Raw genomic sequence first — 23,114 nt, 5'->3', positions numbered from 1 at the left:
TTTGCGAAGACAAGCTAAAAACTACACGTTTTTGCAAGTTATTTCTGACCGAGTGGCTGCCGCGTGATTGGAAGAATGCTGCCAATTTGCCGCAAATCTGTGCCATGTCCTCGCAGGACCCGGGGGTGGTGGTGGGTTGTGAGGACTGAAGGATTAACTATCATGCTGCTGTCATGCTTTGGTGAGAGCAAAAAAAAAAGTAAATAATTATCTACCCCACCTCCCCCTCCTTCCACCCTCCTCCCCCTCCACCGAGCCAAACAAATGCTTCTTATGCAACCAGCCCCACCACGAGGGTCTGAATTGCCAGTTGTCTTGCAGGAGGTGCTCTTGATGTTAAAGTTGCAATCGAGTGGGCGCGTTATTTTCGTGGCCGAGAGCCTAATCTGTGAGGGCGGTAATGCACGAGGCAGCCAAGCAGGGCTGATAACTTCGCAACCGTCTCTTGTTAAAGAGCTGCCCCCCCCCCCCCCACCTCCTGACCTCCTGACCTCCAAAGGCATATTGAGTCCCAACTATAAGAGACGTTGCTCCACCAGGGCTGCATTTGTATTGCAAATCGACGGTGCACCGCGTTGCGGGTTAGGGATCCCGCCTTTGGTTTGCAATGGTTGGCAACGCCGGACTTGCGATCCAGAGGTCGCAGTCTCGATCATCCCTGTCGGGGCAGTCGGAAGAAAATAAGCGGACAAGTTCTTCTGAGACCCCCCCACCCCCCACCTCTGTTCATGCAGTCCGACCAGTGTGTAAGAATCGGCCAAATGTCATCTTGAGGTTCTTTTTTTCTACATCGGACGCCCTCGTTTGTCAATGTCCTTCCACCAGCAGCGGCGTGAAGACGCAATTGCAGTGCTGCACCTTAACCTCACCCGTTTCACTTCGGTAGGTGTGAATGCCTATTGTTAATCAACTGCTGGATAAGGGCCTACTCCAAAGCCTGCGCCGGTCGTGGGTTTAATCCCGACCCTGACGCCCGCTGTGTATTTGGAGTTTGCATGTTCTCCCCGTGGTCGCGTGGTTTTTCCCTCCGGGTCCTCTGGTTTTTTTCTCCACATTTAGAAACACGCGTTTACAGTATTTGGCTGCTATACATTTCCTTGTGATGAGAAGCCACTGCGTTCAGTTATCATATGTAGCCAGGTCGCTTCTGAAAAAGATCTAACCAGCTCAATGGGCCTTACCTGGTAACATAAAATAGTTAAGTTGTAAATATTCTGAGATCAGGAATGTTACAGATGATTTGGTGACAGGCTGTATGTATATGGTTCATTTCTTATATACGCTGATGCTGAGAAACATTTTATGAAAATATATATTTTCCTTTAACATAATAACAGCCATTACGACACCAGTGAAGAACCACTGACAGGAGAGTCATGTGGCAAGCCAGATGCTATGGGGTCTACAGACTGGAGTGACTGGCAGTATGGGTGCATTGCAGGGTCGGCATGCCCCCCCTCCCCCGTCCTAATTCCACCCACCCTCTTCGTTGCCTGACATCTAATTCTCACCCCTCCGTCCCCTGGACCCCGGTGCAGTCGCACCGCCTGCACACTCGGTAGCCTGTGCACACTGCTGGCAACTGCATGCCACCTCGCTGTGTGTATCCGTGACGTTGATGGGGATAAAGGCGGGATTACGGGGCCCATGAAGATGCAGCGTGGCCTTGGCATCTGCCCCCTGTTCTGTTCGTGCCCTTGCACACCCGCAATGCCCAATTAACGCTGAGCGCAAAATTCCAGCGCATGAATCTCGCGGCTGTTTTGCATCGGTTTACGAAGCTTAATTGGGGAGGCCAGCTGGTGGCTGGACCTGGGCCGTGTAGCCTCGCTGTTATTTTCACCTACAGCGTGCCTTAATTTGACATCAACACAGCCATTTCGGCATTTCAGACCAATTTCACCAAAGCGGGCACCGTTGCTACCTCGAAAAACAATACACATTGCGATTGCAATACGAGAGAATACGATGTGGATTTAAAGGCGTCTTAAATGTCCGGTGCACCTTGAGAACGCGGGACGGGAAACGGTGGGCAGATTTATTGTTGGTAAGACGTAGCCAGATGGGACAACACAAGGACGGCGTTGAGCCTGGATTTGAAGAGGGGCCGGCAGTCGACAGCACGGATGACAGGGGGAAGGCCCTTGCGAACACAGGGGGCAGCATAGTAGAATGAGTGACCTGTCACTGAACGAACGTTGACAGAGGGGGGTGGGAGGGGCCTTCAAACGCAAGCCTTCAATGTGTACTGCTGGCCTTAAGTTGATGGATTAAAGACAATGATTTTCATTCGTTAATTCATGAACGTTAACCGCAACCTCACGTTTCTCTGGCAAGAGAGGCCAATGTAAGGAGAGCGCCGGGCTCTGAGGCTCCCTCTCACGACAATACCGCTCCATCCTCTTCATACGGCCAACAACAACAGAAAAACCACCCACTGACAATGCCATTTCCCAAATCCTAGTGATTTTCTCAGCTTGGGAGCCACCGGTAAGTAAAGGTCTCACATTTTTCACTTTTGTACAAAGGTCATCGTGGTGGTGGGGGTGGGGTGAAGCGGTGGGAGGAATCCCACGAGACTTCTTCCCCCCATCAGTGGCCGCGCTGTAGCGCGGTGCCTGCTTGTTACATAGCTTTGTGGTTTGTGCCCAGCGGCCTGTCTGGTAAATACTGCGGGTGTATTAAGCCATAAAAAATAAGAAATTCGTCTGTTTCACGGTGGATGTTGGAGATCCTGTGACGCTATTCAGAATCTGAATATTTATACTGGAGGAATTCTATGAGCTATGAAGCTCTTTTCACAGATGTCCAGTATTCAAACAACAGTAGGCCATGTGGGCCAATGTCGCAAGTTCAAGCTTGCCAATTGTATTTTAAAAAATACCCACCAATTACCTAATAGCGTAAATCCGCATAGCAACATCATCCCATGCTGGCAGACTCTTCTCGTCTATGCTATAAAATGGTAGGGGGTGATGCAGTAGTTTTATCAGTAGGGGGGCGATGTTGCTACACATAATCCCAATTGACTAACATACGGACACATTTTTTTGTAAATGTTGGCAAATTAGGCACGCAATGGCCTACCAGTTTAAGAATGAGGTCGTGGCAATCTTTACTGTGACTTCGACGGCGAGTGGCATTTTATGGTTAACAAAAACCGCTGTATTAACCCAGAGCGGACCGGCAAATTCGACTCGCTGAACCTCTGTTGTCATTCCTCCCGCTCAACCCATTAGCACGGTTGGCTACGTACGGTGCGAAATAAGTCCAACACACGCACGGCACGTACACACAAGCGGGCGGATGGGCTCTACCCCCTGGCCGCATCACCGCCCAAAGACGCAGAGAGGTGCTCGTGATTTGATTTGATCTCGGAGTCGCTTCCGACCAGCTGCCCCTATCGGCTGGCGCGCGCGCTCACCTCTCACGGTAAGCACGATGGGCGGGCCCGTCTTGGTCTCGCCGTTCCGCTCGTTCATCACCTGCGCGTGGTACGTGCCGGCGTCACCGGAGGTGGCCATCATCACCACCAGCTGGTTCTCGAGCGTGACCACCCTGCGCGTCGAGAGAGGAGGAAGGGAGGAGGTGGATGAGGAGGAGGAGGTGAGTGCTGATTTTTGTCAAGTAAAATCATTATTTGGTGATGCTGCTGCTGCTGTCTTGGCAGTGGTGCACAAGCATAATTAATAACACAAAAAACCTCAACATATTCATCAGTAACACTGTGTGGCTTTAAAATAAAATAAAGATATCATGGGCGATGTATCAGACAATGATCTTCTTAAAAGTGGATAATAAGAGTTGGCACTGTTCACCATGGGGCCTGACGAAAATACGAAAAATCATTCAATAATAAACAAACCCATTTTAAATATTAAGGGTGGTTCTGATACCCAATGGTTACTGTTAGCCAACTAAGCATTCGCCAATTTAAAACTGGTAATCAGAAAACATTTAAACAAGTGGAATTCTCATCAAGCCCCATGGTGTAAAGTGCTGTCCCCTCTTCTTGGTTCTTTCGGTAAAGTCACGTCGAATGGAAATGATAAAATGATAAAAATGAAACAAAATAAAATAATTCTCACGACGTTTCGGCCACAACTGTCCCCTATTCTTATTTTCCACTCCATCTCTGACCTCTCTAGAAGTACGACTGAACCGACGCGTCAAACATTATATATGCTGCTCAAGTAAAGTTGTTTGCAAACGTCCATTGTCGGGCATGGTATATCCACTGCTGGATGAAGGCCTTCCTCAGTTGCCATTGTCCATCACGGTCTTGCGACGCAACAATCCATCAAGCAGTCCCTGCACTTGAGCTGCTGTCGTCCCTCCCTCCGTGTCGTGACGTCATCTAAGGCAAGTGCCCTACCCTGGCATGGCCACTCCATCTTGAGTGTCGACCAGCAGCCATCAGCCCTTCAAGGTGATGTGTCCTACCAAGGTCGAGTACCATGTTTCAGACTTGAGGCACGTTCTCTCATCCACGTCTTCCTCTTTCTGTCTCTCATCTTCCCGACTCAGGCTCCTTTCTGTATGCAGTGTGTTTGTCCTTCGCCCTGTTCGGCGTGAGATGCCTCCTGGTTCTCTGTTTTTTTTCCAGAGCTAACCCCCCCCCCACCCCAATACTGAAAAATTGCTGCAAATGAATGAATTGGGACGACATTCAGCAACATGACCCCCCCCCCCCTTCCCACTGCCAAAACTTGACAGGACTCTTCTGAAAAAAAAACAGTCTTGAGACTCTATGAGGCATTCCCTGGGTAAACAAGTGGAATACAAAAAATAAAGATGTCTTGATGACAAAAGCGATTCTAGCTACCAATCAAAATGAGTTTCAGGAAATGAATGAAGGCTGCACAGTCGGCAACAATGTCAACTTTAATGAGAGGTACACAGCTGGAAACCACACGAGAGTTGTGTGTATGGCTAATAATACTAATAAGCAACATAACATCGTGCATAGAGCTGAACGTTTGCAATCGGTGTGTATCGCATATTCTAGACACGTTCATTGGAACCGTGGGCACACCAATAGATGGACACATATGAATCAGACCCTTTCAAAACACGTAGGTGACTGGTGAACAGGATGACATTTATACGAAAATGTTTTTATAAAAATGCATTAGCGAGCCTTGAACATCAGTCATTTGGGATACAATAATTCGACGACAAAAAAACAATCCCAAATCCTGAGACGTATTTTGACAGATAAGGATACATGTTTGGGTAATCCTATTCTGGAGCGCCTTATTTTTAAACAAGGTGGTCCTATTCAAAATAAGGACCGCCCTATTACATATTTCGGAGAATAGCTTGTAGGTATAAATAAGCCACGAGGGCCGACTTCTATTCAATGATGGGCAATTATTAAGAGGATTATAAGTTTGCAAATGAAGCTTAACTCACAGGACACGATGCGGGTGTCGCCGAGCAAAGCGAAACGTGTGTGGTTTGCAAAGCGGCGAATCGCTCAACGTGTGCGAATAGATTTTGACTCAAATTAAGCCGAAACATTTCTCCAACCTCGAAATAGAAATCGCCGTGAACGCTACCCACGCCGGCTGCCTCTTCCTCCTGCCTTCCGCCCTAATCGACAGCAAGTGATGCAAAAGTCCCTCCGTTGGAGGTCCCTTCACTCGGCGTGACACCGAAACAGACGTTCATTACGAACGACAAAATTAAATAATTTATAGTTCACATCACAATCACTTAATTCACGCTCTCCCCTTCTGCGTGAGACGCTTCCGTGCGTCGCAGCGGGTCGGCGATCGGCCCGTTGCTCCGTTTGCCCGGCCTCGCGACTTCGCGTGCTTTTTCGCTGGAGGGCATTAATAGCGGCGCGTGGGGGTAGGATTATGTGTGGCCATCGTCTGCAAGCTGTCGTCGATTTCGCCGAGGAGTAGACCCTCGGGGTGTACGCAAAGGGGCACGCGGCCAATTGCACGGCCGGCTCACGCGATCGCACAGCTCAGAGCAGCGATGGAAAAAAGAAACCTAACTGATGGCGGGGATCGCTCTTCCTTCTGCTCGAGTGCGAATTTAGGTTCAAAATTGTAAAGCTGCAGCTGAGCTGTGCGGAAGTAGCAGCAGTAGCAGCTTCGATCGCTGCCTTCCTCTGCGAATCATCAATTAACCCACCATCCACCTGCACGCATTTTCGCCCAAAATTGTTAGAAAAAAACAAAGGGTGAACTTTGGGCGCCTGTACAGCCTGGAGCCAGGAGTCGCCCTGCCTCGGGACCCTGTGCTGCGACAGCACCAGCAACAAGGGACGGAGATGGAGACATGGCAAAGCGTTTGTTACCCATTTAAACTCGTTGCACGGAGGGACCCGCTACAGACACTGAAGTGCCTGCCTCAACAGGACCTAGGTCGATCAATGCATTAAGTTATTCACTCTGCCAAACAAGGGCGGGGGGGGGGGGGCGTTGCGCCGACGCAACACGCATGAATGAATACATGAATGAAGGTACAAATCGCGCTGGGCCGGCCCTTCCGCTCCGAATGGCCGCTACCGCCGGCGAGCGGGCGAGCACGTGGAGATGCGCAGTGCGTGGGGAGCGGTTGTGACGAGCCCGCGGCTACCTTCCACTCCTCGTGCCCCCAGCGGGGGTTGGCTGACCCGCTCTCGCGAATAACTATCGAGGAAAATCCGGTTCAATTCACACGATGACACCGCAAAATGCCTCGAAACGACGGGGGGCGGGGCGCGGGTGGGCGGTGGATATAAGCACTTTGGCCATCGTCCAAAGCGATTTCGCCAAGACGGTGAATATTTAATAGCTGGACAAAAGTCACTCTGTACACATTTTACCAAACGCATTATTACATATATTTTCTTCTTCTTCTATTTTTATCGCCCCCTCCCTTCCTTCTTTTGTTTAAAAATTTATTGGGCCGAGTGTGGAGAGTACGCAATGAAAGTTTGATGTCCGAGAATCACGTGTGAGCGTGCACTCTTTCGGAGAGCTGCCAAAACCACGCATTGTCAAACCGCGTGCATTTTTTAAAGCGTCGAAAAAAGGGGGGGGGGCGAGCTCCGTGGGCCCCCCGCAAAAGGGAAACATCGACATCGCGAGAGAGAGAGAGGGAGGAGGTACACGTGCTAACAACATGGCTATGCTCTCACCCATCATCATCATCACGTGTTCACATCGAGCGCGGTGTGTTGTTACCAGCGTGGTAACAAGTGGATTGGGTGTAAACTCCCTGCTTGGCGTTGGTCTGAAGCTGACGTGACGGCTGCGCGGCTGCGTCTACGATGGAACCGCTCGTGCAAGCGAGCTCTTAAAGACAGATCTGTGCGGGAGGGGGCACAGCGGGGGCCCAATGCCACGTGAAAATAACTCGTGTCTCGGTGTTCATTGTGTTAGAAGGGTCTCACCGGGACGGTGACCTGGAAAATAGTTCTGCACTGGAACACCACATCCAGTATCCCTCTCGCCGTGGTCTGTAGCTACGTCTGGTCACGTGCCACTTACTTGAGTCCAAAAGAAACCCGGAAAAATATGTATAGACACGGTACACCGCATTAAATTTACCTCTCGCTTTGGCTGCGGCTACTGTGACCAAGAAAATGTTCAGTGATTATTTTGTCCTTGCTCAATGCCCCAAAACATCGACAGAACTTGTCGAACTAAGGAGGCTTTCATGCAGCAGTGAATTGGTTGACGATGATGTTGAAAGCGGCCAGTCAGTCTAGCCCCCACTTTGGGAACGGGGAATTTCCACGACCGGCTCTGGACATACTCTTAGGGGCCAATGAAATGAGTAACGGTGCCATTGATCTCTGGGGCAGTGAGACCCACGTGTTCACTGGCTGTCAAACGTGTTGTATGGTGCAGTTCAGAACCTTGGACAGCTACACGGTGTGGCGTGAGCGTGAAGCGGCCGCTTCAGTTCCTGCGGCCAGAGTCTGAACGCCCCATGTAGTTCAAGGTGCAACACAGATTCGTGAAAAACAACACGTGTGATCCAAAGGTCAACTCAAATTAAAATCCTTACAAATGTGAAATATCGAAAATGAAGACCAACTGAATCTCATCGCTACCTTGTCTGCAACTCTGTATCCTCAACTCACTACATCTCTGTCTCGTGCCTTCATCTCTCTGATTTCACTGAATTTCTATTTCATCTGTACGTCTTCTTTCTCTCATCTAGTGTCCATATTTCTCTCATCTCGCCACATCACTACACCCTGTCTAGATCTCTTCTGTCATCTTATATAATTTCTGCTTAGGGCCCGCAATGGGCTAGCAAGCACCCCCTCTTGCCTTGAGTCCGCTCAGTGAATTCCTCTGGTGTCTTGGCCATAGACCTCGGCCTCTGTTTGTATGTCTGTGCAAAGTGGACGAATCTAAAGGCCCAGCGATATCTTCAGTTCCGGCGACTTCGCCTCTTCCACTGCGCTCCAGTGCCAACGGTTCCGATTTGAAAACCAAAACATCCCCCACAACATTGAATTGTCCTTACGTAACCACGTTTAACCCGGTCTCACTTCCTCAAAAGAGATAATGAATCTCGATGGGCTCTCCCCGAGTTGAATGAAGGACATCAATCAATCAAAAACGAGCGGCGAGAGAGCGCGCGCACACGGGCACCCCGAGGAGCATTGCGTCATTCGGCAACGTTTCTCTTCCGCGTGCACTCAGACGTCGACATCGTCTCGAGCTAAAGCGAGAGCCGGTGGTGGGGGCCATGGAAGGCGAAAGGTGATGGTGTTTGGAGGCGGTTGACGGGTTAGCGTTGCTCTGGGGGTGGGGCGGGGGTCGGGTGTCGGGGCGAGGCGCTTTCGCTACAGCAAATACGGTAGCCGCATGTTAATGCAGCTTCCACAGATGCCCCGCGCTCTGCATGCAGATGAACCGCGCTCGAGCGGAGTGGACTAGCGCAGCGCGGCGTCGGGGAGAGAGAGAGAGAGGGCGGAGGAGGGTGGTGGCGTTGAGCGAGCTCTGCCTGGCGCCGCGAGCGCAAGCTCGCACCAACACGCGAGAAATCACGGTGCGCAGCTGTAGCACAGCGGCGAGGAGGCAGAGTTGGGGGCCAGAGTGGCTGGGTGTGGGGGAGTAATAACCCCCCGTTGGGCCCCCCGCCCTTCCCTATCCCCCCCCTCCCCGCCCTTCACCGCCCGCTTTGTCTCGGCAGCGGCTGACAAAACCAGCCCCGAGCGAACTGGGTCCGCATGTCGGCACCGGCAGCGATGTTGCGCTTTGAGTCTCGCGTTGAGCTGACAAGCCCAGCACAGCGTGCAGCATCCGAGGCTACGCATCGCCGAGGAGGGGGAGGGGTGGGCTAGGCGAGTTGTTTAAAATTTAAAAGGAGCCTAAGGGCTGTTGAGGGGCACGGAGATTGGGTCCTGGGAGTAGCGTGGCGATCGGAATGTCTCCCTAAGTACGTGTCGGCGGGCGGGGAGTTTTCGCCGTGTGCGGGTACCTCCGCGCGCGGCTGCGTGCTGCCCGCGTGCGCGTTCGTGTCTCTGTGCGTGCGAGCGCGTGTCGGGGTGCGAGTCACGCGCGTGTGCGTCTGCGTGCCTCTGTCTTCGCGTGTGTCCGTGTATGAGCGTGTCGGTGTGTCCCTGAGTACGCGCCGGTGTGTCCCTGTGCCGATATATTTGCGTGTGTGTTTGCGTATATGCGCGGGGGCAGGAGCGGTGGTGGAGCGGTTAGAGTGCTGAGCTACGAACACGAGTCCGATTCCCGCCAACCAGCGACGATCATCTGAACCAGATCTGGGCCTCCCCAAGGTAGACTCAGCCTCAAATGAGTTCACCAGTGCGATGTGTAAACATCGTCACTCGGGGGAGACAAAGGGGGCCGGGCGTGTTGCTCGCCACACACCACCTGGTGTGCCGTGCCGGCCTTCATAGGCGCTCGTTAACAGCACTTGTCCCCCAACAGGCTGCTGGGGCTATACGGGTGATCTTTGTCTTTGTTGCGTGCGTGTACACTTGCGGCACCCTGGAGACGGCCGATTTTGTTAATGCGACAGTAAGAGGCTGATCCCACTGGCTCGCGTGCAAGGTCCCGCTAGAGTGATTTAACGGCTGACGAGGCAGCGGCAGCAGCAGCAGCAAGCAAGCAGCGAGTGCCAACCACAAGAAGCTATTTCAATTTGTGCCGTGAACCCAGATAAAAAAGAAATATATTAAGTATGTACACAAAAAGACCCACAAGTGTAAGGCCTTACAGTCAAATGGTAGTGCCGGCCCATTGGAGCCCCTTGGAATAAATTAAGTAAAAAAAATGCGACTCATTTCTTCTTGTGTCTAGTGAGATAACCGAAGAGAGATAAAGAAGAGTTAGGGATGGCGGGAGATGAGAGGGATGTGGGCGAGAGGGGGAGATCGGTGCGATGCGATGAGAGAATGGAGATATCGATGAAGCTGAAACGTCGTGAAACGAGAGCGGGAGAGATGTCGACAGGAGACAACGGAGATGTGGCGAGATGAGAGACGAGAGCTGCACACAAGATAAGAAGGATGAAAGTGATTAAATCACGTTTTATGATTAAGTGCCTTTTATTCTATCATTATCCAAATGCGAGCCGATATTGGAATCTTCAATGTTATATTCATTATCCTCTTGTGGGTGGTGGGGGGGGGGGGTGGATCTTGATCTACTTAAGTTTTTTTACTTTGCTTATGTTTAGCAAGCACACCCACCACCTTGCTTGCAATGAGTACCACAGGGCTCAGAACTCCGGACCGGCAAAGATTTAAATGCGTCTGTCGCAAAGCGGCAATTGGCACGTGTGTTTCCCAGATGGCAATTTAAGCGACACGCGGTGGATCCACCGAACGGTACATCACGTGCCTGGCGTCCCCGGGCCCTTGATCAATATCCCCGTGGTTTTTGGCGAACTGTTAATTAGATTTACTGCTCATTCACGCGTGTGAAAGTAAAAAAAAAAACCTCACAAACGTGTATATTTAATGCGCTTTAACGTTTGCCCCCCACCCTGCCTCCAACAGGGCGATGTTTTTCGTGTAAGTCATAGTAGCAGCAGTAGCCGGAGCGGTAGCGTCGTGGTTAGCACACTCCGTGAGAGGAACCTCATACGACCCGAGGTCCATTCCCACTCACGACCAATCACATTGGCGGATATCTAAACCGGATCGGGCTTTCTCTAGGTCGACTCAGCCTGAAAATTAGTACCGCGTTTCGGTGTGCATAAAACGTCGGCACGTGGGCGACAAAGGCGACCGGTGCGCCGTTATACCGTTCACAGGCGCCGCTCGTTAACAGTACTTGCCCCCAATCGTATGTGTGGGCTACACGGGGGATATTTGCCTTTGTAGCGGTAGCATAAGGGGTTGGATCTCTCATAGATCTGAGTGGACTGACAAGAGAAAAAGAGAGAGAGGAGAAATAAAACCTCAAAGAGGGTATTTCATAAGAGCAGAAAAGGCAGGTGATTCCATTTAAGATGTGAAGCTGTCCGAAAGTGACCGGCGCTGCGTGTTATACAGCAGCGCTCGCCATCGCATCATCTCACACCGCCGCCGCTGATAAGAATTTCCCTGTTAGCGCCTACAAATGAAACTGACGGCTTCGAAACATCACATCATAGCTCGGGGCATGTCTGGGCTTTAAACACTTTCCCCTTTCACGCATCCCCCACTCCCTCCTCCTACCACTTTCCCTGCCCCCTCCCTCTCCACCCCACACACCCCGTACACTCCCCGGCCCCCCGTGCCTCCCCCCACTACCCCCCCCCCCCCCCACCGTCACGCTCATTTGTCAGATAATTGCTGTTGGAGGAGCCATGCCCTCGCCCAAGTGCGCTAATGCCAAGCCAGCCACAGCCTTTGTCTCCAGTGGAACCTTATCTCCGAGCGAAGCGGGCATGTTTGTTATTTATCAATTTAATTAGCACATTAATGCGAAGCCTATAATTAAACGCACGCGGGCAAACACCGAGAAATTAAAACATTTCCAAATGACCTTTAGCAATCGCTGATTTTGTTTAAAAAAAGAAAAACTTACAAAAAATCCGCGAGTAAAGTATCGTCCAGTTGATAAGAGTTAGAATGAAAAAGTCTGCGCCGTCTCAAGTTGTGGGTGTTAAACAAATATTTGTTTAGGGGGAGGCAGGGGGCGGTTGCTCAGACTTAGATAACTCTGCTGCATTCATGCCGGGTACGTGGATAACTCAGCGCGGCTTGGGTGACACTTGAAGAGAGAGAGAGAGAGAGCGGCGACACAGGGATGAGAGGCAGGCGGCGAGACAGCGCGAGCGCTGTAATGTTTGAAGTCACTGCTCGAGGCTAGAAACCACCACTGCGCTACAGCACATGGCATTCGTGGTGATGCCAGATGATAGAGGAGGGTGATTGTAGATGACAGCAGATGACAACGATGGTGGTGGTGATAATGACGAGGAAACATTCATATGCGGTTACGTTGATAATGATGATGAAAGTTTCATGAGCACGTATGAGTACGACGGTGATGATGATGATTACCACGATGATGATGCTGATGAAACGTGATATGAGGCATATGAAAGCAACTACATCTGAAGGCGCGATAGTGATCGTGTTTAATGATGAATAGGATGAAGTTCGAATTCTGAGCGCACAGACGATGCAGTTGCACCACCTGCAGCCTCAGTTGCTACACCGCTGATTGCTGCTCCTGCTTCCTGAGATTTGTAGTTGACTTTTATTTGTGACACGGATGATCCCGTGTAGCAAGTTTCCCCGGTTATTTAACACGTGAGTACTGCGGTGCGTTAGCAAAGCAGCAACAAAACTATAAAAAAAACATTGCAGAGAACGAGTACAATATTTCGCAGCTAACATACGAGGTGTTCGATGGTCTTGAACGGACGCACGCGCGAAACCGAAACCAAATAAAACACGAGAGCAATAAGTTTCAGCAAGCATCTACACTATGGGGACCTCATTTGCCAGTAAAAATATGATAATTGGTTCTTTACCCTTCTATCTGGCAACAAAACTGACACCTTTTTGCAAGGAGTCATGTTTGCATAGACCGCAATACCTGCAGTCATAATACAAACAAAAGAACATAACTCTGATAATGTGCACTGTCCTTGAAGTTGATTGGTCCACACCCGAGACAGCTTTCCTTCGAGCCTAGTCTCATATGGGTTGGACCAGATGACGCCAAAAGGCGCACAACTCAAGGACAATGCACCATCAGAGTATGAGAGCTCGGGGCAAGCATCTACACTATGGGGACCTCATTTGCCAGTAAAAATATGATAATTGGTTCTTTACCCTTCTATCTGGCAACAAAACTGACACCTTTTTGCAAGGAGTCATGTTTGCATAGACCGCAATACCTGCAGTCATAAATACAAACAAAAGACATAACTCTGATAATGTGCACTGTCCTTGAAGTTGATTGGTCCACACCCGAGACAGCTTTCCTTCGAGCCTAGTCTCATATGGGTTGGACCAGATGACGCCAAAAGGCGCACAACTCAAGGACAATGCACCATCAGAGTATGAGAGCTCGGGGCAAGCATCTACACTATGGGGACCTCATTTGCCAGTAAAAATATGATAATTGGTTCTTTACCCTTCTATCTGGCAACAAAACTGGGTGTCAGTTTTGTTGCCAGATAGAAGGGTAAAGAACCAATTATCATTTCAGAAAGTAGTTAGTTACGGGTGCAAGTAAAGCTCTATGTGTTAGTATCACAGTGCCGTTAACACAACGTGTGTCGAAAAAAGAGCGCCGTGCAAGCGTGTGGGAGCATGAGGCACCAGCAATGGAAAGGGGTCAGTTGTGGGATGAAGGCAAAGGCGCATGCTGAAATAGCTCACTCACGCCACTGCTGGCTGAAGGGCCAACAAGGCGGATGTTTGTTACACGCTGCTGGGTGGACAGAGACGGCGGAAGGTGGGAGGGGGGGTGGGGGCGGGGATTCAAGAATCTCGCACCAGCGTTTTTTACTGCCGCGCCCGGAAATCGAATTGAACCAATGACCTCTGGATTGCGTATTCGGAGTGCGAACCGTTTGCACCACTGCTGCGGTAGCATTCAGTTGTTGGGGGACGTAAATAAGTAAATAATAAACCCATGCATATCACGCCGCCGTTAGACGCATTCAGCTCCCCCCCCCCCATGTTTATCGCAACGTCCATATCCATGGCCAGGGTCTAAAGCTGCCGCTGCCGCTGCCGCCGCTGCCGCCGCTGCCGCCGCCGCTGTTGCCGCCGCTGCTCCTGCTGCCACTGCCGCTGCCGCCGCCGCCGCCGCCGCCGCCGCCGCCGCCGCTACCGCCGCCGCCGCTACCGCTGCCGCTGCTGCCGCCGCTGCTGCTGCTGCTGCCGCTGCCACCGCTGCCGCCGCCGCCGCTACCGCTGCCGCTACCGCTGCCGCTGCTGCCGCCGCTGCTGCTGCTGCTGCCGCTGCCACCGCTGCCGCCGCCGCCGCTACCGCTGCCGCTGCCGCTGCTACCGCTGCTGCTGCTACCGCTGCCGCCGCCGCCGCTACCGCTGCTGCCACTGACCCATGGCAGCAACACGGTTCCAAAACGGTACCGGAGCGCGGCGCGCACGAGCGGCGCGCACGAGCGGCGCGGCGCCCAGTGATTTACCTTTCCAATTTCACAGAAATTTAACGAAATGTCAGGCGATTAATATTTACACCGAGCGGCACGCGTGCCCGCACCCAGCCGGCACGCAATTGCCTCCCCCCCCGCCTCCCGCCCCCCACGCTCTCCGCTATCCGCCGATGCCACACGTTCGCACGCACCCATTGCTACGACGATCCCGCAGGGCACTCAACCCATGTGGCCCATTCACGTGGGGGGGGGGGGGGGGGTATCTAAGATCTCTGCTGCTCGCGAATCGAAAAGATGCGCATCGAGGTGAAACAACAATCTTAATGATTTCCTTCTCAAAAGAGCATTGGAAGCGATGCACATCTCTAAGTCAGTAGCGGTGGCAATTCCACGTTCCCATGACAGGGATGAGTATATCCATAGGACAACCATTGTTGTTATCCCCGAAAACAGGTAATTCGTTTTACGCGACCCCAGATGGATGATGGTGGGCTGAGTTAACCCCCAAGCGGCACTTGAACTCACGGCCTTCTGATTGACAGCCGCTCACTCACCCGCTGAGACGTGTGGCTGGATGCATACTCATCAGGAACAGCCCGTTTTCGCTGCGGTATTTTCAAGGCTTACGCATCAAAGAGGGCGTCCGCCGACGAGATAGAGCAATGAAATCAGATAGTGTGCCGGTGCTAAGCGGATTGCTAGATTACAGGTTCGTGAGAGATGGTGATGATGGCTTGGGGAGTCCTTCATCCAGCAGTGGATCGACCATGCTTACAACTGCTGCGATGTTTTTCCGGGCTTAAATTCAGCCAGGTCTGAACGGGTCAATGACCCGGAAAATGTCTACACCCGGCACACTGCTTCCAGTATACCTGGGGCTATGGGCCGTATCTTCTACGAGTCAGTTGCCATCTACTCGAGTTCTACCAGCGACCCGGAAAAACATTCGCCGAGGTATTAAGGCCTGAATATTTCATTGGCGGTGAAAAGCGAGTGCGGGGTTATTTTTCCTCCGCCTCCAAGGCCTCTTCCTGAGAGACGGTGAAGCAGGCGTGCTCAGAGTGCCGGGGCTCTTAGCGGAGTGTTCCGGCTTGAGAATTCCGTGAGTGGCGTGCTCTTTAGGCAGCGGAGAGGTGTATCTCATCTTTCATCCTACACATACAATGAGATGGCCTTGGCAGCGCATTCTCTGCAAACAGCAGTGGTGTTTTGCAATTGAACTTGGACACAATGACCTATCTGTATGGATTTTTCTCGAGCGTTAGCCCCTTGTGTATGGAGGAGTTGTTGGGGTTTTTTTTATTTACCTTTGGGTACATTTTTCAAACCGCACATAAAAAAAAGAAATTGACCAAGTTATCCCATGGAGAGCCACGATGAGAACAGAGACTTGGGAATCCGACTGCGGGTGTCTTTGAATAAACAAAAGAAGAATGTACATCTTCACATGCGTTTCATTATATGTTTAATCTTGAGTGGATGGTCAATATCGACTGGTCGGAGACTGTGGTTATCGCTGTAGAGAAAATCCTGGGCTTAATCTTATTTGGCCGTAACCCGCATTTCAATTTCAGAATCTCAGTGGTGGCGCCCGCGCCTAACAAGCGGAGGATCTCACGTGGCGGGCTAGCATGTGCTTGCGTGAATCATGGATGCGTTCCCAATCCTAGAATTTATCCGAAAAAAAATCGACGGAAACGTGAAATTGTGTGCGATCATCGGAAACAAATAAAATGCCCCGGATTGAACCGAATATGTGATGTTACGGGAAGTGATGTCGGTTCCATGGCGTTACTTCTGTAATTTTTCAGCCAGAAAATGGCATCACCAGGTGTAATCTTTGCTTGAACGTTTACAATGTTAAAGATGTGTAGATTCGAATAATTGTTTTACTGAAGGAACTTCATGTTGCCACTGCCATGGGAGGTCTTCATTAGGCAGTGTGTTGAACATGGATGTGATGATGATGGAAAGTATTAATTTGGTGCATACAATCATTACAATTTACTAAATCTAAAGTAATACAAAATTACATATATTCTCACATTTTAGCATAAAAATCCCAAATTACTACATCCAAATAGCTTTTTTGTTATTCAAAATTCATCCCGAGCTGACCTATGCACATGTAACTTTCATGTAACATTCGCGCGGGTTTTGGGGCGACTCGGGAATTAACGCCATACATTCAAAATCATCTCTCCCGAATCGGCCCATCACAATTAATTCCACCAACCCCTCCCAGATCACCAAGAGGGTAAGCGCCCATTAAAACCATTCGATAATCGCCGCGGCGAGGCCCACGCAATACGTATTTGCTTCCACAAGACGCTGCGGTTTTCTTGAGCAGCAGAAACGCAACTGCCACCGCCATCGACGAACGAACGCACTCGTGTGTCCGCGTGGTGCATTATTCATGGATTATCGACGCTCCGCAATGTTGATATTTTAAGCGGCATGAGAGCAATTATGGCCCACGCTAATGCATTTCAAGGGTCCGGATGGAGGCTTGTGTCACCTTCGCGTGCATATTTTACGGCACGGACAAATATATAAAAAAAATATTAATATTTATTCTTCTTCTCCCACTATTAAAACAAAACACGGGAGATGAAGCATTCTTTAGATAAGTGTGCTTCACGGTTGGTCTCGCTCGGTTGACACCACTTTCTCTGGTGAGTGAGATTGAGCCACGGTTCAAATGGCTCAAGCTGCCAGACTGCCCAGTGTCCTTTATTATAGGGATGCGACGAAATTCATTTAATGAGCATCGTGGTTTATTTTGTTGCTGTGTGATGCGGGAGACCTTTTTCAGTTAAGGTGTTTGTTTTCTCTATGCGTGTGCGCGTGTGAGAGCGCGTGCGTGTGTGTGTCCGCGCGCGCCTGTGTCTATACATGAGTGTGTAAGCACGTGTGTTTGTGTACACGTGCGGATGTGCATCGACGCATGTGCACACGCGTCACGCGTGTATGCGTATGTGCACGTTGTGCATCGTGAGTGCGTACGTGTCTTTGTATACCAATAGGAGTGCGTTTGGCAGTGCGTTGGTTATCGCACTGCGCCACTAACCCGGTGATTCGATACTCGATTCCCGCCCAATCACCAATATCGGTGGGAAATATCAGAATTGATGCCCTGGACCTCACATAGATCGACTCATCCTTAAATAAATACCTGGCGTGGCGTGTAAACAAAGAAATAAACATCAACATCGTTGGCCAGGCACCTCCTCGCGTGTCGTGCCGTGGCTTAAATAGGTGATCGCCAACAGCACTTGCCCCAACCCTCCGCTAAGAGGCTATACGGGGGGGGGGATCTTTGTCTTTGTATGCACTTGCATGTGGGCGTGGCTGTGTGCACGAGTACACTCACTGACCATGTGAGTCAGCAGGGAAAACCCTATTATTCCTGCGCTAACACAAAGTTCATTAGGCTAACCAACCTCGCGTGCGCCGAGCGGTAATGGTGAGGCTTAATGTGGCCGGGATCGTGAATTATTCGCATAGAGTGCAAGGGAGGGCAATGATGGACGCGAAAATTCGGCCAAATTTGCGACCGAAGCTGTAATAAACACCGGAAATCTCAAGGGCCCGCAGACATAATTTGTACCAAAAGAGGAACTAAATAAATAAGAAAAATAAATAGAGATGTTGGAGGGAAATAATGCCTGTCACGTGATGCGCTGCGCCGGGTCCCTGGTGGTCTTCGCAGGGCCAAGGTCACGCGAGATAAGCAGAGCAGCCACTTCAATCCATTTGGATTGGATCCGGATAACTCTGCGAGTTCGCATTGCGCCCAGCCACTCCGCACCCCACCTGACGCAACGCAACCCACCACACCCATTACCGCGCCAGGCTCTGCCACGCGATGTAACCATGCCCGCACCGCAACGTTCGGCAGAAATATGCGCCACGCCATGCCACATCGCTTGATACTACGCCATGCCAGGCAATGGTCTGGGACGATGAACCACACCACACGCACCCACCGCGTACCGCCCATAATGTTTCGCACCACACCATGTAATGTCACCCCATGCACCACACCAGACTACACGCCACGTTACACCATGCACCATTCTACACCCGCGCCGCGCAAACTACGCAGCCCATTATCCCCTCCACACACCACACCAGTGTAATCATAATCATGGCTTGGCTTCGCGAACGAAGATCTAGGAAGGACATCCACGTCTTCTGCAGGCACGCTGGTGGCTGAAGAGGCCTATGCGGGACAAGCAGGTCCTGCCACAACAGCTGCAAGTATAGGTCTCATCTGGGATGGGTGCTGAGGGATCATGGTTCTTCCTCCTTCTCCTTTTGTCCTCCATACGGGCCCTGCGGGTATCTTCGAAGAAGGAGGTGGCCTGGTGGACTGTGTGCCGCCAGGAGTTGCGATCAGCTGCTTGTGTTGCCCACTGACGGTGATCGATGCAGCAAGCAGTGAGGGACTTCTTCAGGGAGTCTTTGTATCGCTTTCGTGGTGCCCCTATGTCGCGATGGCCAGAGGACAGTTCCCCATACAGCACAATCTTAGGTAAGCGGTGATTCTCCATCCTGGCGATGTGCCCTGCCCAACGAAGCTGTGTCTTGAGGACCATGGCCTCGATGCTGATGACCTTCGCTGACTTGAGGACTTCAGTGTTGGCGATGAAGTCACTCCAGTGAATATTGAAGTGTCAAAGACTCGCTGACAGGAGGTCTCGGGACAGACCCATGTGCCGTGGGTTGGCTGACTGAGGTGACTGGTAGATGCACACCAGCTGTACCCACTGCTTACACCACAACATGCCACGTAGCACATACACACACCATCTACATACACACATTGCGCTAAACACCACGCAACGCACCACACCACCGCATCGCATCACCACGCACCATCCCCACCGGTCGTTACGCGCCTCACCGCATGCCCACTCGACGCCACTCACCGCAATGCGACTAATAACCCCGGCACCAGCGCACGTGTGCGTCAAGAATGAACGAGTCAGGCTGTGCGGGAGCCGGCGAGCGTGTTTGCGGATGAGCGGCGAGCGTTACAAATGATGTCTTTACGCTAAGCCTCTGAGCGCCGAATCGATACATTTCAGAAACGTCTCTCCACGCACATGACAGCGCGGCTCCACGACACGTGGCCCGCCTTCATTGCTCTGCGCGTCGCGTCACCGAGAATTAAAATCATTCGGCGGGCCGAGATGCTGACGCTTCTGCCACCACCACCACCACCGCTCAATCCACCGCTGGATGGGTTGACCGACTGTGTTGACGCAGTCAACCTTGCCCGCCCCATAATCTAGCGGCAGTGTTTGCTCCCTGTTTTTCTCCCGTGTGTGCGTTCGCTGACATGGCGGTCAGTGGTCAGTTCGAATGGACGTCGACCGTTCGATCAGAGTGTAGTGCACTCGTGGACGGCTACCACGTTCCCGCGAGGCACAAAACGCGACACATGGGAAGCCGGTAGCCCCTCTCCTCCCTGGGTTCAGCCCCGCCCATATGTGCAAAGCCACGCCCACCCGACTACTAGCCCCACACAGAGTGAGGGGGGACTGGCTCCCGACCACGCCCGCTGCTCACTAGCCCCCGCCTACTTCACAGGTAGCTCCGCCCTACTAACACAAGTGACCACGCCCACTGCCTGAGTCGCTCAACTCGAGTAATCCCTACCCATTGCTCAGAGCGCTCCATCAACTGCTCAGGTAGCTCCTGCCACTGCCCAGGTGTCCATCCCCACCTGCAATAGCCTGGACATACTTTTGGGGCAAGTGCTGTTATCGAGCACCTTTGAAGGCCGGCACGGCACACGGGGAGGTGGACGGCCAAGCTCACAACCAGGACGCCTTTGTTTCCCTAGTGGCGATGTTTCGTCCATTCAGCACCAGGTACTCATTTGAGGCTGAGTCGACCTACTCAGGTAGCCCCACCGACGACTCAGGATAGCCCCTCCTACCGCTCAGGTAGCCGCAGCCTTTGCTTGCATCAAGTCCAGCACGAACCGGCGACCTTTCGCGTTGCATCTGCGTCGTGCCAATCGTCGCAACAAACCGCGGCGATGCCACGAGGGTTCCTCGTCCTCTTCTCGTCGTTTCTGTTTTCCTCTAATGCACCTGCTGCCGTAGCTGCGGATTTTCTTTTGCCGCGCGGCTGAAGACGCCGGGAGCCGAGCGGCGACGCCGGGCAGTGCGCGGATGGCAGCCGGAGCAAGATGATAGTGGTGCAGGGATTAAAAGGTGCCCGGCCAAAACAACAACAACAAAAATCCGCAAATGCTCTTACCGAATACACGACGCTCAAGGTCACTCGAGATCCCTCCTCGTCGCCCGCAGCCTCAACCGCGATGAATTTCAGATGCACCGCGCAAGATGGTCATTGAACATGGCGATGATGGTGGTATTGATGATGATAATGATGATAACGACGGTTGGTAGGATAATGATGAGGGCGTTGATTTTGCCACTTAATTAATAACAAAATATTGTTAAAGCGGGGCTAATCGATACAATGCACATTCACCGCGGAGGCGGAGGTGATGGAATCAGGTGGTTTGATGTTGCATTGCACGACACGTGAGAGATTGCGATGGCTTGGTGAGGTATTAATCCAACAGTGGAGAGTCCAACTCCTGCTGCTGCTGCTCTGATAATACAAACAAAATAGTGGCTTACATTCCTCTGTCAATGCATCGCTGGATGAAGGTCTTCTCACTCAAGCCATGTCGGTCATTGGAATTGCTTGACCATACTGGTGGCACAGGATTGGTTGAGACGCCACTTTGTCATGACACTGAATTGAACTCAGGCAAAGTCAGCGCTCACCCGAACGCGATGCACGCCTGTACTTCCCGCACTGTGGGTGTCGAGAAGGTGCCATTACCCTGGTTCGCCAGTAGAAGGCGGTACGGCAAGGTGGACGAGTCGCCGTCTGTTTCCATCTGTACGGGGGATGGAGTGTTGCTGCCCTCGCGCGCGTGGGTTTTCTCTGGGTGCTCCCCGTTTTTCTCCCACTCGGAAACACGAAAGAATTCGCTGAAAACATCTTCATGTATAGAGGAGCGCAGAGCTTGTGCAACTGTGCGTGCTGGCTCACCGCCTGACTGCCTCCTGTGGTTCCTGGCGCCTCCGAGTCGTTCTCTCTCAAGATAAAGTACGTCATTACAGCGCTCCAACGTCGCGCAAGATACATTTTGAAGAAACGGCAATGCGAGTGAGCACGCAATGACTTTAAAGTGTTGTCCCCCCCGCCCGCTCTTCTCATTAATCAAGCTTCAATCTCGTGTCACTCGGCCTGGGACGTGCCGCCAGTGTGCGTATAGATGCAAGATAAAAGCCGCTTTTTTAGTTTGGGGGAGGTGGAGAGGGTGTGACTGTGTTTAAACGAGCGCGTGCTGCTAGCGATGATGCCGGGATCAGAAACGTGGACCGCGACGAGGAAAACTGGAAGAGAAAAAAAAGCTTGAACATTGCACAAAATTATCTTGGGGAGATTTCACGCTTTCAATTAAACACAGAGGCCGATACGAAAATGCGTGGATAAGAGGGGGGGGGGGGGTTAAGGTACAAATCAGTGGTTGTAATGTTGTCCGTTAAATGATAGCACAAGGGGCTCGGGCAGGACACATCACGAGGTGCGATGACGGCCGATGGCCAAGGTTGGCGATGGAAGGGAGGGCCAACGGAGGGAACGCGACCAATAGGACGACCTCCACGGAGATGGAGCGTCGATATCGGCGACGCGTGGTGCTGGAGCGAGGCAGTGCGGGACGGTGAGAGTGAGGAAGAGGCCTTGGTATAAAGATGATGATATAGGTGTATTTAAAATCGTGCTTACTCCAGTACAATTTTATGCGCCAACCCAGTAGGCATGCTATGACTTAAAATTCTATTTTTTCTATTCTCATTAACCGAGCTTCAGGCTCATGGCAGACAGTCAGGGACACAGAACCAAGGTGTGCATCTACAAGATAAGAAGCGTTTGATTTTTCCTTGGGATGGGGAGGAGAGGGTCTAGGGGGGGGGGGGGGGGGAAGGGTTCATCTTTTTATGAGGCGATTTGGCAATTGTGAAAGTACAGATGAGGATGGAAGATGACGACGGTAAGTTATAGCAGCGCACTTTATCCTGTAATTATAGCGAATGTGAGAGCTCTCTAACAATGACGATGATTAACTTGGCACGTGGGGAAGCAACGAGAGAGAGAGAAAAAAACAACCCGAGGCTGCTTCAAAGGGCAGCTTATCTCCTCAGACTATGCGCTAAAAAAAAAAAAACCTCACCGCACCTAACCAGTAGCATACCAAGAAGGCAGTGCCATTGTTATGCCTGTATAATTTGGCAGGCAGTTTAAAGAGAGAACGGAGGGAGAAAGAGGAAGAGAGGGGGGGGGGGATCGGGGAGGAAGTAAAAAAAGAAATCAGCAATAAAAACGATTTCAAACTATTTCGGCTCCGAGTTGCTCATTGTTTGACGATGAATCTGCCGCACGCTGCTGCCCGACTCAGCAGCAAACCTCTTTTCAGCCGTCTCTCAAAGAACCACGGCGGATCGCTGGGAGCATAGCACAATGGCCCG

The 23,114-nt window shown here is 51.5% G+C and overlaps 1 protein-coding gene across 1 annotated transcript in view; it reads right to left on the bottom strand.

The window, feature by feature from the left end:
• The window catches only part of LOC133353638 (protein sidekick-2-like), a 473,964-nt gene that overhangs the window by 181,735 nt on the left and 269,115 nt on the right, over positions 1-23,114 (bottom strand). Inside the window, 1 exon segment of the mRNA XM_061570031.1 lies at positions 3,425-3,558. Within this exon segment, the coding sequence (XP_061426015.1) occupies positions 3,425-3,558 (134 nt within the window).

This window comes from Lethenteron reissneri, chromosome 44 (assembly GCF_015708825.2).
Source record: "Lethenteron reissneri isolate LAM-NWPU_2019-01 chromosome 44, ASM1570882v1, whole genome shotgun sequence".
Lineage (NCBI taxonomy): Eukaryota > Metazoa > Chordata > Hyperoartia > Petromyzontiformes > Petromyzontidae > Lethenteron > Lethenteron reissneri.
Note: the sequence above shows the minus strand (reverse complement) of the source record. Positions and strands in the feature narration are given on the sequence as shown.